The sequence below is a fragment of the Lampetra fluviatilis genome, chromosome 1, assembly GCF_964198595.1.
Source record: "Lampetra fluviatilis chromosome 1, kcLamFluv1.1, whole genome shotgun sequence".
Taxonomy (NCBI): Eukaryota; Metazoa; Chordata; class Hyperoartia; order Petromyzontiformes; family Petromyzontidae; genus Lampetra; species Lampetra fluviatilis.
In genome coordinates, this window is record NC_136275.1 from 34143463 (window position 1) to 34155882 (window position 12420).

A 12420-nucleotide genomic window follows, 5' to 3' on the forward strand; every position below is an offset into this window, starting at 1 on the left:
TCACTCGCGTGCGTGTGCGGCGCGTGCAGGCGGCGGCAGGCTGCCGCACGGCGCAGGTGCTCACGCAGTACTGCATCGTCGCCAACTACTACTGGCTGCTGGTGGAGGGCGTGTACCTGCACACGCTGCTCGTGGTGCCTGTCTTCTCCGAGGAGACCTACTTCAAGGTGTACCTCGCCGTCGGCTGGGGTGGGTCACATCAACCACACTCCCTGCACCCACCCCCTTCGAACTCCCCCTCCTACAAGTAGTGAGCTCGTACAGCTGATGTTGATGTAGAGCAGCGGTGACCAACCTGCGTCTCCAGAGCCGCATGCGGCTCTTTAATCCACCACATGCAACTCTATCGAAGGGGCATAACGTGGAACATCCTATGACAGTAGCAAAGACAAATGAATATCTCCCCGTACTGTGCCGAAAACTGTCTACATATACACATATACACACACACTTATACACAAACATTTGTCTTCTTCTTGGTTCTTTCGGTAAAGTCACGTAGAAGGGAAATAATAAAATAATAAAAATAAAACATAATAAAATAACTCTCACGACGTTTCGGCTACAACGCAAGCAGCCGTCCTCAGGTGAATAACAGGTCTGTCGGAAAGACAGCGTCTGAATGAATTCATTCAGACGCTGTCTTTCACCTGAGGACGGCTGCTTGCATTGTGGCCGAAACGTCGTGAGAATTATTTTATTATGTTATATTTTTATTATTTTATTATTTCCCTTCTACGTGACTTTATCGAAAGAACCAAGAAGATGAATCCCTACAGTCACGAAAGCTTTAAATCGAAACATTTGTCTCTTTGCAGAACTGACAGAGTACTTTTTGGCTCTTGAATTTTTACAGATTGGTCACCCCTGATGTCGAGCGATGACTCTGATTTGACATTTGGGTGGTTGAGCCAGATGATTGCATCAGGAGTAGCACAGTAGATCGCTTTGACGCTTCCTCTTTCGTGTGTCTGTGAATCGGGCGTTGAGTCGCTTCATGTCCCACGGTCGTTTTTTGGGTTACCATTTTCGCCGGACACTGCCGGAGAATTTTTTTAATTTTCCTATCGTGCTGACCAAGTATCCGCATCTGCCGTGGCTTGCGCGGTTTGGAGTTGTGCGCATTTGCTTCATGGCAGATTGAAGCCTCGATCTACTGCATAGGGTAAATAATGATAATGACTATGTACGCAGTGATAATGATCACAGGCTGGTACCTAAGCAACGGGCATCGCCTAGAGCCAATGAGCAGACATGTTACTGGCCAGTGTAAAGTGTCACTCCTGATTCTCCCACGGTGGTATCACCTTGGCGATTTTGTCACACAATCTTCGGGACGTTTTTTGGGGTAAAGCGTGGGCCCTCTTACAGTTTCCTTAGCAACGTAGCTTTATATAAAAAAGTGACGAGCGACAAATCTAGCGACTTTCTATACAAGGGTAATTTCTGGATTCAGTAGCCATTCCAATCGGTTTGATGGACAAATGTGGTCCTTTTACAGGATGCTGCCACAGTGGTGTAACGGTCAGCTAATTGGGCTTCCAATCCAAAAGTCGCTGGTTTTATCTGGAAATCTCCTCCTATCGCCACCCTCCCCACAGTATAAATGGGTAATGTCACACTTGGTCTTAGGGCAGATCACGCGTGATGGGCTAAAGCGTCGACACTGTCACCTCTTCCAAGACATCTGGCCAACATGGAAGAGAATGCCAAACACCCTTTAGAGGGGCTTACTCGAGCTCTGTCTAGGAGAGGCATGAGGAAGCAATTAGAGGATTTCACCTTTAGCTTTCAGTTTAGTATGCATAACACTTGCTCTCACGCATGGTAAACTGTCCTTTTACCTATGGTAAACTGCGTTTTTATGCACGGTAAACTTTGGCAAAACTGTTCAGTGATTTTTCAATGGCTTTAGAATGTATGTATGTTGAACTTCTTTTGCACCGTACGTAGCCAACCGTGCTAATCGGAGATGCGGGGGAAGGACAACAAACTAAACACACAACAACAACAAAAAGACTGATCTAGTGACATTCAGCATCGCTGAGGTTTGTTTGTCAACTTTCCGTAAGGCCGTTTGGCAACGCTGCCCCCCAACTGCCCCCCCCCCCCGAACCACGTGGCGATGATGATGACGACGACGACGACGACGCGGGCAGTGGCGAGGGGCTGCTCCTGATTCCCACCGAGACACGCGAGCGCTCCCCACCCCTTATCCTGCTGCCCCCCCCCACCGCGCATTGCTCTGCGTTTACGCTGTTGACAATCCCATGTCAAAATAAACCGTTAGCCGCGTTATTTACGTCCTCGTGTGCATTGTTTAAGAGACGCCTTGATTTGCGAAGCCGTGGATTTTGCACGTTTCGACCCGGCCCTTCGGCGAAAACATTCTACAAGGCGCCTATGATTTTCAGGTGGGGGGGGGGGGTGCGCTGTGTGGTGTGTGATTTGCTCCGTGTCTGTGTTGCCGGTGGCGCGGCACTGCGGCCGCATCTGCAGGAACTCCCGTGCTGTTCGTGGCTCCCTGGGTGGTGGTGAAATATTTGAAGGAAAATACAGAGTAAGTGTGAACATACATATGTGTGTGTGTGCGTGTGTTATAGTGGGGGGGGGGGGGGGGCGGTAGTGTAGCGGTTAACACACTGCGCTGTTAACCCGGCGACACGGGTTCGATTTCCTGCTCACGGTCAACACCAGTGACGATTATCTGAACCGGTCCTGGGCCTCCCCTAGGTCGACTCGGCCTCAAATGAGTACCTGGTGCGGTGTGTAAATATCGCCACTAGGGAGACAAAGGCGGTCGGGCGTGGTACGGGCCACCCACCCCCTCGTGTACCCTTGCGGTCTTCATTGCCCCGACAGTCTGCGTGGCTCCACAGGGGATGTCTGTCTCGGTTCCTGGGCCGTCACAGAAACGGGTACCAACTACGGTGGCGAAAACTTGGACTCATTTATTTTTTCGGCGAATAAGAGTGGATTACTTGCCGACCGACGCATTTCAACACGGTCATCGCGTAATTCACACGTGAAGAAATTGGAACCGCGAATGTTATTCCACCTTGGGTGGTGCCGACCAGTGAAATATCACGGACTATCTGGTGCGGTGGTGGTGATGGTGGTGTAGTAGCTTATGCACTGTGCTAAGGTCCCGGCCACCCGGGTTCAATTCCTGACCACGGTATCCACAACAGTGGTGGAAATCAGTCGGCAATTAATGATGAGTTGTCACGAATCGGTTGCCACGATTCGATTTGAGCCACAATTCTTGTTCCCCAGTTTGTACTGTGACATCCGTATCGTGAGTCTCCTTGGGTTCCGCCCCACCCCTGTTGTGTTGTGTTTTTCTATTAGCCAACGTGTAGGGCACATGTTGTCATTTTCATAATTAAATAAAAGACAACATGCGTGATTCCACACATATATTGCGAACATGGGAATCAGTTTGAATTGATTATCGTTAGGTGCCTACCAATTGGAATCTGAACCTGACCTGTGCATCTTCTAAGTCGACTCAGCCTAAAATGTGGTTCGGGCTACATCAGCACAGTGGGGGCAAAGGTGGAGTGGTGTGTGTGGTGGTTTACTCCACCACACCTGCCAATTGGCAGGTAGCTGCCCACTGTGGCATGCACCTGTGATTCGGTGCTTTGGAAGTAACAGTTGGTGGATCATCTAAAGATATTTGAAACGCACAAACCTGCCAGGCTAAGAGGTGGCACATTGGATCTACATATGAAATGAGGCTTGCAAATGTAAACTATTATTATGGCAACACACACATTCTTGATTTCATTTTCGTAAAGTTTTGAGCGGTTATCTTCTCATAGACGTGGTGGGGTTTCTCCAGTTTCCTCCTTCTTACACACAAAAAACACACTCTTGAATGGAATTGGCCAAACATCCCAGTGAAGAATTCTCCTGAAAGAGAGTCCTGAGATTCAGCAAGGCCATTCTGAGTCAATTATAGGTGAACGCGCTCACCAATGTTAAACTGTGGACCGCACCATAGTGCAACTGCCCACTTCCAACTTTCGCCGGCAAAATTTCAGATATTCACCATGAGGTTGCTCCTGCAATGCTCCACAATGGCGTACCCACAAACCTCGGCATGAACACATTAACATTGCTGACCGACACAACACATGAACGCAGAAGACGAGAGATTCGGGCAGACTGAACAGGTCTTGTTACGTTGACAATTGGCCTTTAGTTTTGACATGCACCTTTGTCCGTAAGCCTTGCCATGTCCTATCCCATCAGACTCGGATCACCCCCCCCTCCCCCATGTACTGTACACGTGCAGCCCTTTTGTCAATCCACTGCTGGATGAGGGCCTTCTCACACCGTACGAGTCGTGGGAGTTATTTGACCATACTTCGCCACGCTAGTCAGTTTGGGTTGGTGAAGGCGGGGAGCGTGGATGTGGAAGCGAAGAAGTACAGAGCAACAATGGATTTTGCTGAACTTGCCCTCGACTGCTCACCACATAACCCCACAGCAGCCTATAGCATCCCGTTTGTGCACGACGGTTACCCATTCAAGCACTATTCAGGCTTACTTGGCTTCCAATATCTGACGAGATGGGCCTATATACTCTGTGATTTGATCACAGGCAACTCCCCAGAGTTGAATACCAACAGTCAGAACAAGATACTGTGGAAACCATTCTCGTCACAATGTAAAACCTCAACAACAACAGAAACAACCACAAACTACATATTCCCAGCCAACCTCACAGCAATCACCGCTTCACGTGACATAAGATTCACTATGAGGGTGAACAGGTCTTTGCCTTGTGCTGTATAATTTTGCATTGAGTAAGGACCGATATGTAACAGAGGGGGTCCATGCCTAACAACATCTGGCAGTTCACCAGCATTGGTTCGAGCGAGCCTGATTCATGCGACGTTGAGTTCCGCATCAGCAGAGACAGGCACAGTTTTGCTTATGTTGGATAAGTGCTGCTGAAATGGTGGACTCCTAGATGGTCACGTGGCCGATGGGATGTGCAAACAATGCTGAACTTTCATTAGTTTTTATGCGGAGCGACAGATTTGTCAAGCAGGTGTGCACTCGAAAATGAAAATTTGAATCGTGACGCCGGCACACAACGGCCTACTCTTGTGAATGACGTCAGGGGATTTTTAATCGAAAATAAATATTTTTTGGGGGGTTTGATTGCGTTATTATGAAAGTGTTGTTACCCGCTACCACCACCCAACACAGATGACAAGTATGGCCTGTCACGTAAACAATGTCTACTATGGATCTTTAATGTCCACCATGAAGCAGGCGTCATGTTGTAATGACTTGGTTACTACACCGGAAGTAAAGATCAGGGTGACATCTGGATTCGACCCAGGAACCTCGGTAACAAGCAGCGAAACTTCGGTAACAAGCGGTAAATGTGCTAGGACATATTGATGATAGTGACATGGTATGGATGATCATGATGATGATCGTGAGATTGCATGATGTTGATGTTGGTGACATGGCATTGTAATCACAGGTGCTGGGGGCACAATGAGAACATGGGCTACTGGTGGATCATCCGCACGCCCATACACCTCGCCATTCTGGTGAGAGCACATGCCTCCCCTTCGACATTGCATTGCACATTCTTATAGAGTAGAAGCCGGAGCCAGCCCGTTCGACAGATGGGATTGATGCAATTGTTTTTCTTCAAACTACAAACATGAAATGGAACTGCATTGCACGAGTGAACTAAGGCCTGCGTGGGATTTCACGCACTACTACCATCCAGTCAAAGTCAACAAAGTGAGTTCCCACTCAAGTGAGCATTGAGGGAGTGATCATCTCCTCTTCACAGCCCTGAACCAGTGGTGTATATGCCACGTTCCTATGGTAGGGGCGAGTCCATCCATCATGCAAACACTGTTGACTTACCCACAAAGTGGTTCGTATATTATTGACTCCAGAAGGATGATGGGCTGAGGCAACCCGCAGCTAAGATTTGAACTTGCAGTATGCTTCTGAGCCATCTGGTCCAATACCCTCTGATGGTGGTGTGAAACAATCTATTTTTGCAGGTGTTTTTGTTTACCTTATTCAAAGTTTCGATGTAAAGCTTTCGTGACTGCAGGGATTCATATTCTTAGTTCTTTCGGTAAAGTCACGTAGAAGGAAAATAATAAAAAAACAATAAAATTCTCACGACGTTTCGATTGCAATACAAGCAATCATCAGGTGTGGTTTTCACACCTGATGATTGTTTTTATTATTTCCCTTCTACGTGACTTTACCGAAAGAACCAAGAATATTTTTCAAAGTTCATAGGTTCTACATCGCTTATGGCCAATACCATAGGGCCCCGTTTTCCTGTGGTCACATTGAGTGCTTCCTCGACGCTGTATGGAAAAAAATCAGTAGTCCAATGTCAGATGTTCAGTATCTGAGTAAAGCCCATTAGCTATACTGTGGTGGTCTTTTTCAAGGGTGATTTGGCCTACTCATCCTAAGTGCTGTGACCGAGAAGTAATTCCGCGTCATCATCTTTCTCTGGACATTTATACTGCCCGCTGAAAATTGCAAAGAGACAAACACAAAAATTAATGCGCCGTAACTTTTTTTCCCCCAGCAAAGATTGAGGTCATCACCTGCATTTCAGTTAATGCACCCTTCCAGCATATTTTTGCAAAGTAAAAATCAATTCCGAAGATGTTTTGAGGACGAGTTATTGTATAAACATTGTGCAAAAGTTAAACGTTTGGGTCACGGGTTTAGTAATAGGTTGGTGTTGAAATGTACAGCATTCTAATTCTCAACCCTACCTTACCTAACAATGACCACACCTCCCTGCGCTCATTGGAAGACAGCGGAATGTGTCGGTCGCCTGAAAATGGGACAGAGAAAAGCTGGTGATTGCTCACGAAAACAAATATGACGAATGTGACAGTGTCCCCAGACTAGGGCTGTATATTATATGTACAAAACCAACGTTGGTATTGCCAAATTGGCCATTAATTTGCAACGCATTCCGCGGGCCAGCTTTAAGTTTACAAAATATGCGGTAAATGGGTGGTATGGGGGGTTGTGGGTTGGGGGGGTGCAAATGCAATGGGGTGGCGAGGATGGATGGGAGAATTATTTGATCCAAAGTGTTGCTGCGTGTAGCTTGGTGGTTTCTCTACGCCTAACCGCATCGGTGAAACTTGCAACGCTAAACCCCTTTCTGCTCCCACTCCCCCGTGTGTCTTTTTAAATTTAATAACTAAAATATTACCAGGTCTCCAATTCACTTTGTTTCTTTACAATTTGAACTCCACGTCTTTTATTCAAATGAAAATTTGTCGGAAGGACAGATAAAAAGGGTACCCGCGTGCTTCCCGCCCCCCCACCCTCCCAAAAAAAAATCTTACTTGCGAACAGGGTAAAAATGTAAACATCGTTACAGTTTGTCGACCAAATAAATATAGGCGCTTTGCACGCAGCGATACATTTTACGTCAAAATAATCTACTCGTGATGGATTCCGTCGAATTACGGACAGCTATAATCAGGATGCTGTGGTGAAAACAATGCATCAATCACGCCGCGCGGCTCCATCTGCGGCCATTCGTGCAGCGATTCTGGTTGAGAAAAGGGTACGTTACACAATTGTCTCGAATAAACGTGGGGGAAATTATATTCTAGTAACTTATTCTTCCTCATCGATCAGCCGAGGGGAAAACGATATAACAACCTCCTTTACTGCACGGCGTGGGCAGGTATTCATCCAGCAGTAGATTGGCAAAGCGCAGTAATTGGTTCATTAATTTAACATAACAACAGCGGGTGCTGTGGTCGAAAACATCGCCGCTGGAGGAGGTTTAGGCAAGGCGCACGGCTGCGGTCACAGCGCCCCAGACTCACGTGTGCGCCGTGTCAGCCGGACAAGTGCACATCGCGTTTACAGGACTTCCGTGAGAGGTAGCATCCGTTTGTTTAAAAAACCCCCATCAAATCAGACAGCAAGTTGAGCAAGGTCCGTCAAACTACGCGGCGCGCAGTCTCGTCGCACGAGCCTCATCCTTCTTAAACATCTGCACGTCCCCAAGCCGTGGCGGTTGCGACGTGAATCTCGTCGAGAATGTTGAGAGACCCAAACTAATTTTCTGCATCTCCAGCGCTGTGGTTGCTCGCCTTGAACGCTTCTCTCATGGGTGGCTGAAGATCGCTCGAAAATGGTTGCGTTTGAAAAAAAGAAAAAGTTTTCCAGGGAACACGTGACCCAACATTTCAACTGCGCAGTTTAAACTGATACCTCCATTTACAAACATTTTATTTAGAAAGTGGACATTACCTTTCATGGACCTGTCCACACGTTGCTGCAAGGGATGACCGGTGACCGAGGATAACTACAGGGTGACAGCCAAGGGAGGGAACATAAACAAAGGGATTTACACCGCAGAGGTGATGATAGGTGTATATCGGATCAATTGCTATATTGGACAGACGGGATGTAACATTAGCATAAGACTAAAATAACACCAAAGGAACATTAAATGATCTCAAACACAACTGTCGGCCGTGGCAGAACATGCTTTCCAACAAGGACACTCAATTGATTTTGATAACGCAAAGGAGGTCTCATAATGATTTTGATAACGTTGTAGTGTTATACAAAACTAATAATAACTGGCCACAACTAATTAGAGAATCCATCGAAATTGAGAGGAATACCAATAATTTTACCCGCTCTGATAGCTACAGACTTAGCACAGCCTGGAAGCGTATTATTAAGTAATACACAATACATATAACATTTCCTTATACAGGAATCACATACTAATTAACTGATTACTGATCTATTATATAATTACAATACCCCCCCACCTCCGCTTCTGATCTCGAAACCTGATTGGGTTCAATGATGACTTCGTCCTGCACTGTTTTAAGACCGGAAGCAGGTGGATAGCTTCTGGCAAATCGCCCGACGATGCTGGATGTAATTACCAGCGAAACGTCGTACTCAAATTCTAAATGTTGTGGATTCACTCTTCAAACACACCGGTGGGCTGAAGAAGTAACTAATTGGCGTTTTGTTAACGTGACACATTTTTGACTAATTGGCCGTGTTGGGTGGTGGAGGGTTGCGACACATTTACACTTACGCGATCTAACCCAAAAACCTTTATTATGGATAATGATGCTCATGATGACCTTAATGGGCGCTCTGTATATTGCCACGCAAGACTTTGTTTCGTTTGCAAATGTGACCCATTTGCCGTGTGTTTGCAGATCAACTTCATCATGTTCATAAGAATACTCAAAATTATCACCTCCAAGCTCAGAGCTCACCAGATGGGCTACACAGACTTCAAATTCAGGTGCGTTGCATTTCCTCACAGAGCCGTGTCCTATAAGGGACACTGCACCGCGCAAACCTTGGCCAACTTTGGGTTTTGGCAGTGTAATAAAAATCATAAAATACCCAACGGTCACTTTTGAAAAAAACAACATTGGCATGCGGGGCACATGAAAAGACTAATATTTGTGGCGACCAACTCGTAAACTGTGCAGTGGAAGCAGCTCGCTACAGGAAGAGCATTGTTATGGAACTAATCCTTGCAAGTGCTGCTTAACGGCAAAGACGAAGATCCCCCATGTAGCCTTGAACAGGCAGTTGTGGTGCGTGCTGTTTTCAAGTACTTATTAAAGCCGGCACGGCACATGAGGGGGCGGGCGTCCAGCACCACACCCGGCAACCTTTGTCTCCCCATTGATGATGTTTCCACACCATACCAGGTACTAAGTTAAGGCTGAGTCGTCCTAGGGGATGCCCAGGACCAGTTCAGATATTCGTCACTGATATTCACCGCTAGCGGGAATTGAACTGGGGCCGCCTTGGTCACGCAGTGGGCCGACCACTGCACTACCGCTCCCCACAATGCGTGCACACACACGCATGGATGCACGTGTCAACAGTGCAAGCACGTACATGCACAAATACCCATAATGGCCCAGCGGTAGTGCGTTCATCACTTATTGCAGAGGATCACGGTTCGAATCTAGCGATGGCCCCGATAATTTTCTGCGGGTGTAATAACCGGAATAGTACTACGCACGCCCTCTGCTTCAGAGTGAACGATAAATATCACATTGGCGTCCTTCGCACGAGTAGGCCATTGCGTGCGGGCATCAGTGTCCCAATTTTCCAAATGTAAAAATGTCCCTGGGATTATACACAGAGCGGCAATCATCGCCCCCTACTGGCAGAACAATGCTGCAGGTCGCTCTTACAAGTGAGACTCTATCGTGGTCTCAAGAATTCTCACCTGCTTCAAGAAAACAAAACTTAAAATTCGGAAAGTTGACCACACTTGCACATCACATGCCCCACGCGATGCAGAGGGAGGCTCGTCGGCTGCTGCGCTGTGTCCAGGTTGGCCAAGTCGACGCTGACGCTGATCCCGCTGCTGGGAATCCACGAGATTGTGTTCACCTTCATCACGGACGAGCACGCCCATGATGCGCTGCGCCACGTCAAGCTCTTCTTCGCTCTCTTCTTCAATTCCTTCCAGGTGCGGACGCTGGCATTGCCCTTTTGTACAGGGATCGAGAGTTGCCCACCTTGCACTGTAGCATTTTTTCTTTCCACACGAATGAACGCTCATAATATATATAGAGGACTGCAGAGCTTGGACAATTTTTGTGGCGTCGGCTCACCACCTGACTGCTTGCTTCCTGCTTTTGTGATGCAATTTGCATGAACCACTCTGTACAATCTAAACATTATGGTCCTTCTTGTCCTCCTGCCATTACTCACGCCCTACTGGCAGACTAATGCCCACTTGCAGGCCAGTGCTGAGTTCACCTTGAGCCATTTATGGACAGCTGCCACTGGGGGTCACCTAGCCTAGACTACAGCAGGACAGTGGAATGTGTGAGATTAAATGTGAGGTAAGCTGCTTTTGACTTGCAAAAGAATGTAATGCAATTAATTAATCCTTATCGTACTCCTGTATCCTTGCATTTGTCATGAGCGACTTCCACAACACGTCGTGTAGAGGGTACTTCTTCTATTTCTCATACTGGGCACAACACAGGCCAACACTTATTCTTCTCATTCTGAGTACAACACTTCGATATTAACGTCTCTACTGGCTACACACAGCCGATCACTTGGCGTGGTCCCACCGCCCTCACTCGGCTACGCTCCTGGCTGGCGGCGTGACGATGATGGCGATGGAAACCCCGCAGGAGATCTTCCGTGTGGCCGGACGACGGAGAGAGATGTTGGCGAGCAACGACGCAGCCAGAACCCAAGAACCCACACACGAACCCTGAGCCCCGGGTCCGCTCCCCCTTATATCCCCCCAGGCGTGGCTAGGCCCCGCCTCCGGCCATGCCCTCTCATGGAACCTTCGAACAGGTTCCCGGAGCATCTCGGCTAACCCCACCTGTTACCTTTGCCCCAGATACCTCTCCTTCTCTGATTGTTTGTTACTTTAACCATGCCCGTACCCGTGATTCCCTTTCCCGGCCAGCAGGTGTCACCCTGCCATTACACATTTATGGTGGTGGGTGCTATACGATTTAATACAATATATCTGAGTAATACAATGTATCATGAAACAAATCTTAGTAAATCAAGTTATTTAATCATTATGAAAAGCAGGTGAGAGGTGTTGAGACCAAATTCCTTTTTTCAAAGGGAGACGCGGATCACGAAAGCCATACAGTACGTAAATATATAATACGCAAAAATGCAGCTTCTACTGCTGGACGAAGTATTTCCTCCACTCCATGTCGGTCATGGAGACTCATTAGTGATACTTCACATCTTGCTGGTAAGTCCAGGTGGGCGACAGTCGGCGGCTCAGCACCGGTTCAGACATTGCTCACCGCTGTTGTTAGCCAACCGCCGCACAGCCGCTGAATAAGCGGCCAAAACAATGGCATGCCCTGGCTCTGGAAAACAAAACAGGAAAAAATTAATATGAAAGGTTTAGCAAACGGTAAACAAGTAAGCAATATATGGCTAGAGAGCTTCCGCCTCTCACATGTAGCTCCCATCCAAACCATTTCCACCTCCTCCACTTTTTCCTTTCTCTGCCAAATCCTGCTCTGTCGTGACTGCACACGAGTAGCCCCGTCCAATGAGAATTAGACTCGTATTTTGTCAGAGCGTCTTGCGGAGGCTCCACTTGTTTGTCTTGGTTGTTTATAAGTGGCCCCCTCTGCCAGAGTCGTAGCGACATTATGAATGGCTAATGCAACGTGTGTGTGTGCATAGTAATTGTGGACAGGGCTGCTGTTTAATTTGCGTGGGGTCACGTGTGCAGCAAGTGGCAAAAATAAACAAGCGCTGCTTTCGGCAACCGTAACAATCTGGTTTCACTAGTACATTATTCGGAATATGCAGTATACGTGTTTTTCTCTCGATGTAAATAATAATTTAAAATTGTACTTTACAGAC

General features: G+C 47.3%; 1 protein-coding gene across 1 annotated transcript in view; it reads left to right on the forward strand.

Annotated features, from left to right (window-relative positions):
* The window catches only part of LOC144944074 (glucagon receptor-like), a 51261-nt gene that overhangs the window by 35035 nt on the left and 3806 nt on the right, over window positions 1-12420 (forward strand). Inside the window, exons 7-11 of the mRNA XM_078872478.1 lie at window positions 30-189; window positions 2500-2560; window positions 5510-5579; window positions 9240-9328; window positions 10384-10522. Of these exons, the coding sequence (XP_078728604.1) occupies window positions 30-189; window positions 2500-2560; window positions 5510-5579; window positions 9240-9328; window positions 10384-10522 (519 nt within the window). The remainder of the gene's footprint in view (window positions 1-29; window positions 190-2499; window positions 2561-5509; window positions 5580-9239; window positions 9329-10383; window positions 10523-12420) is intronic.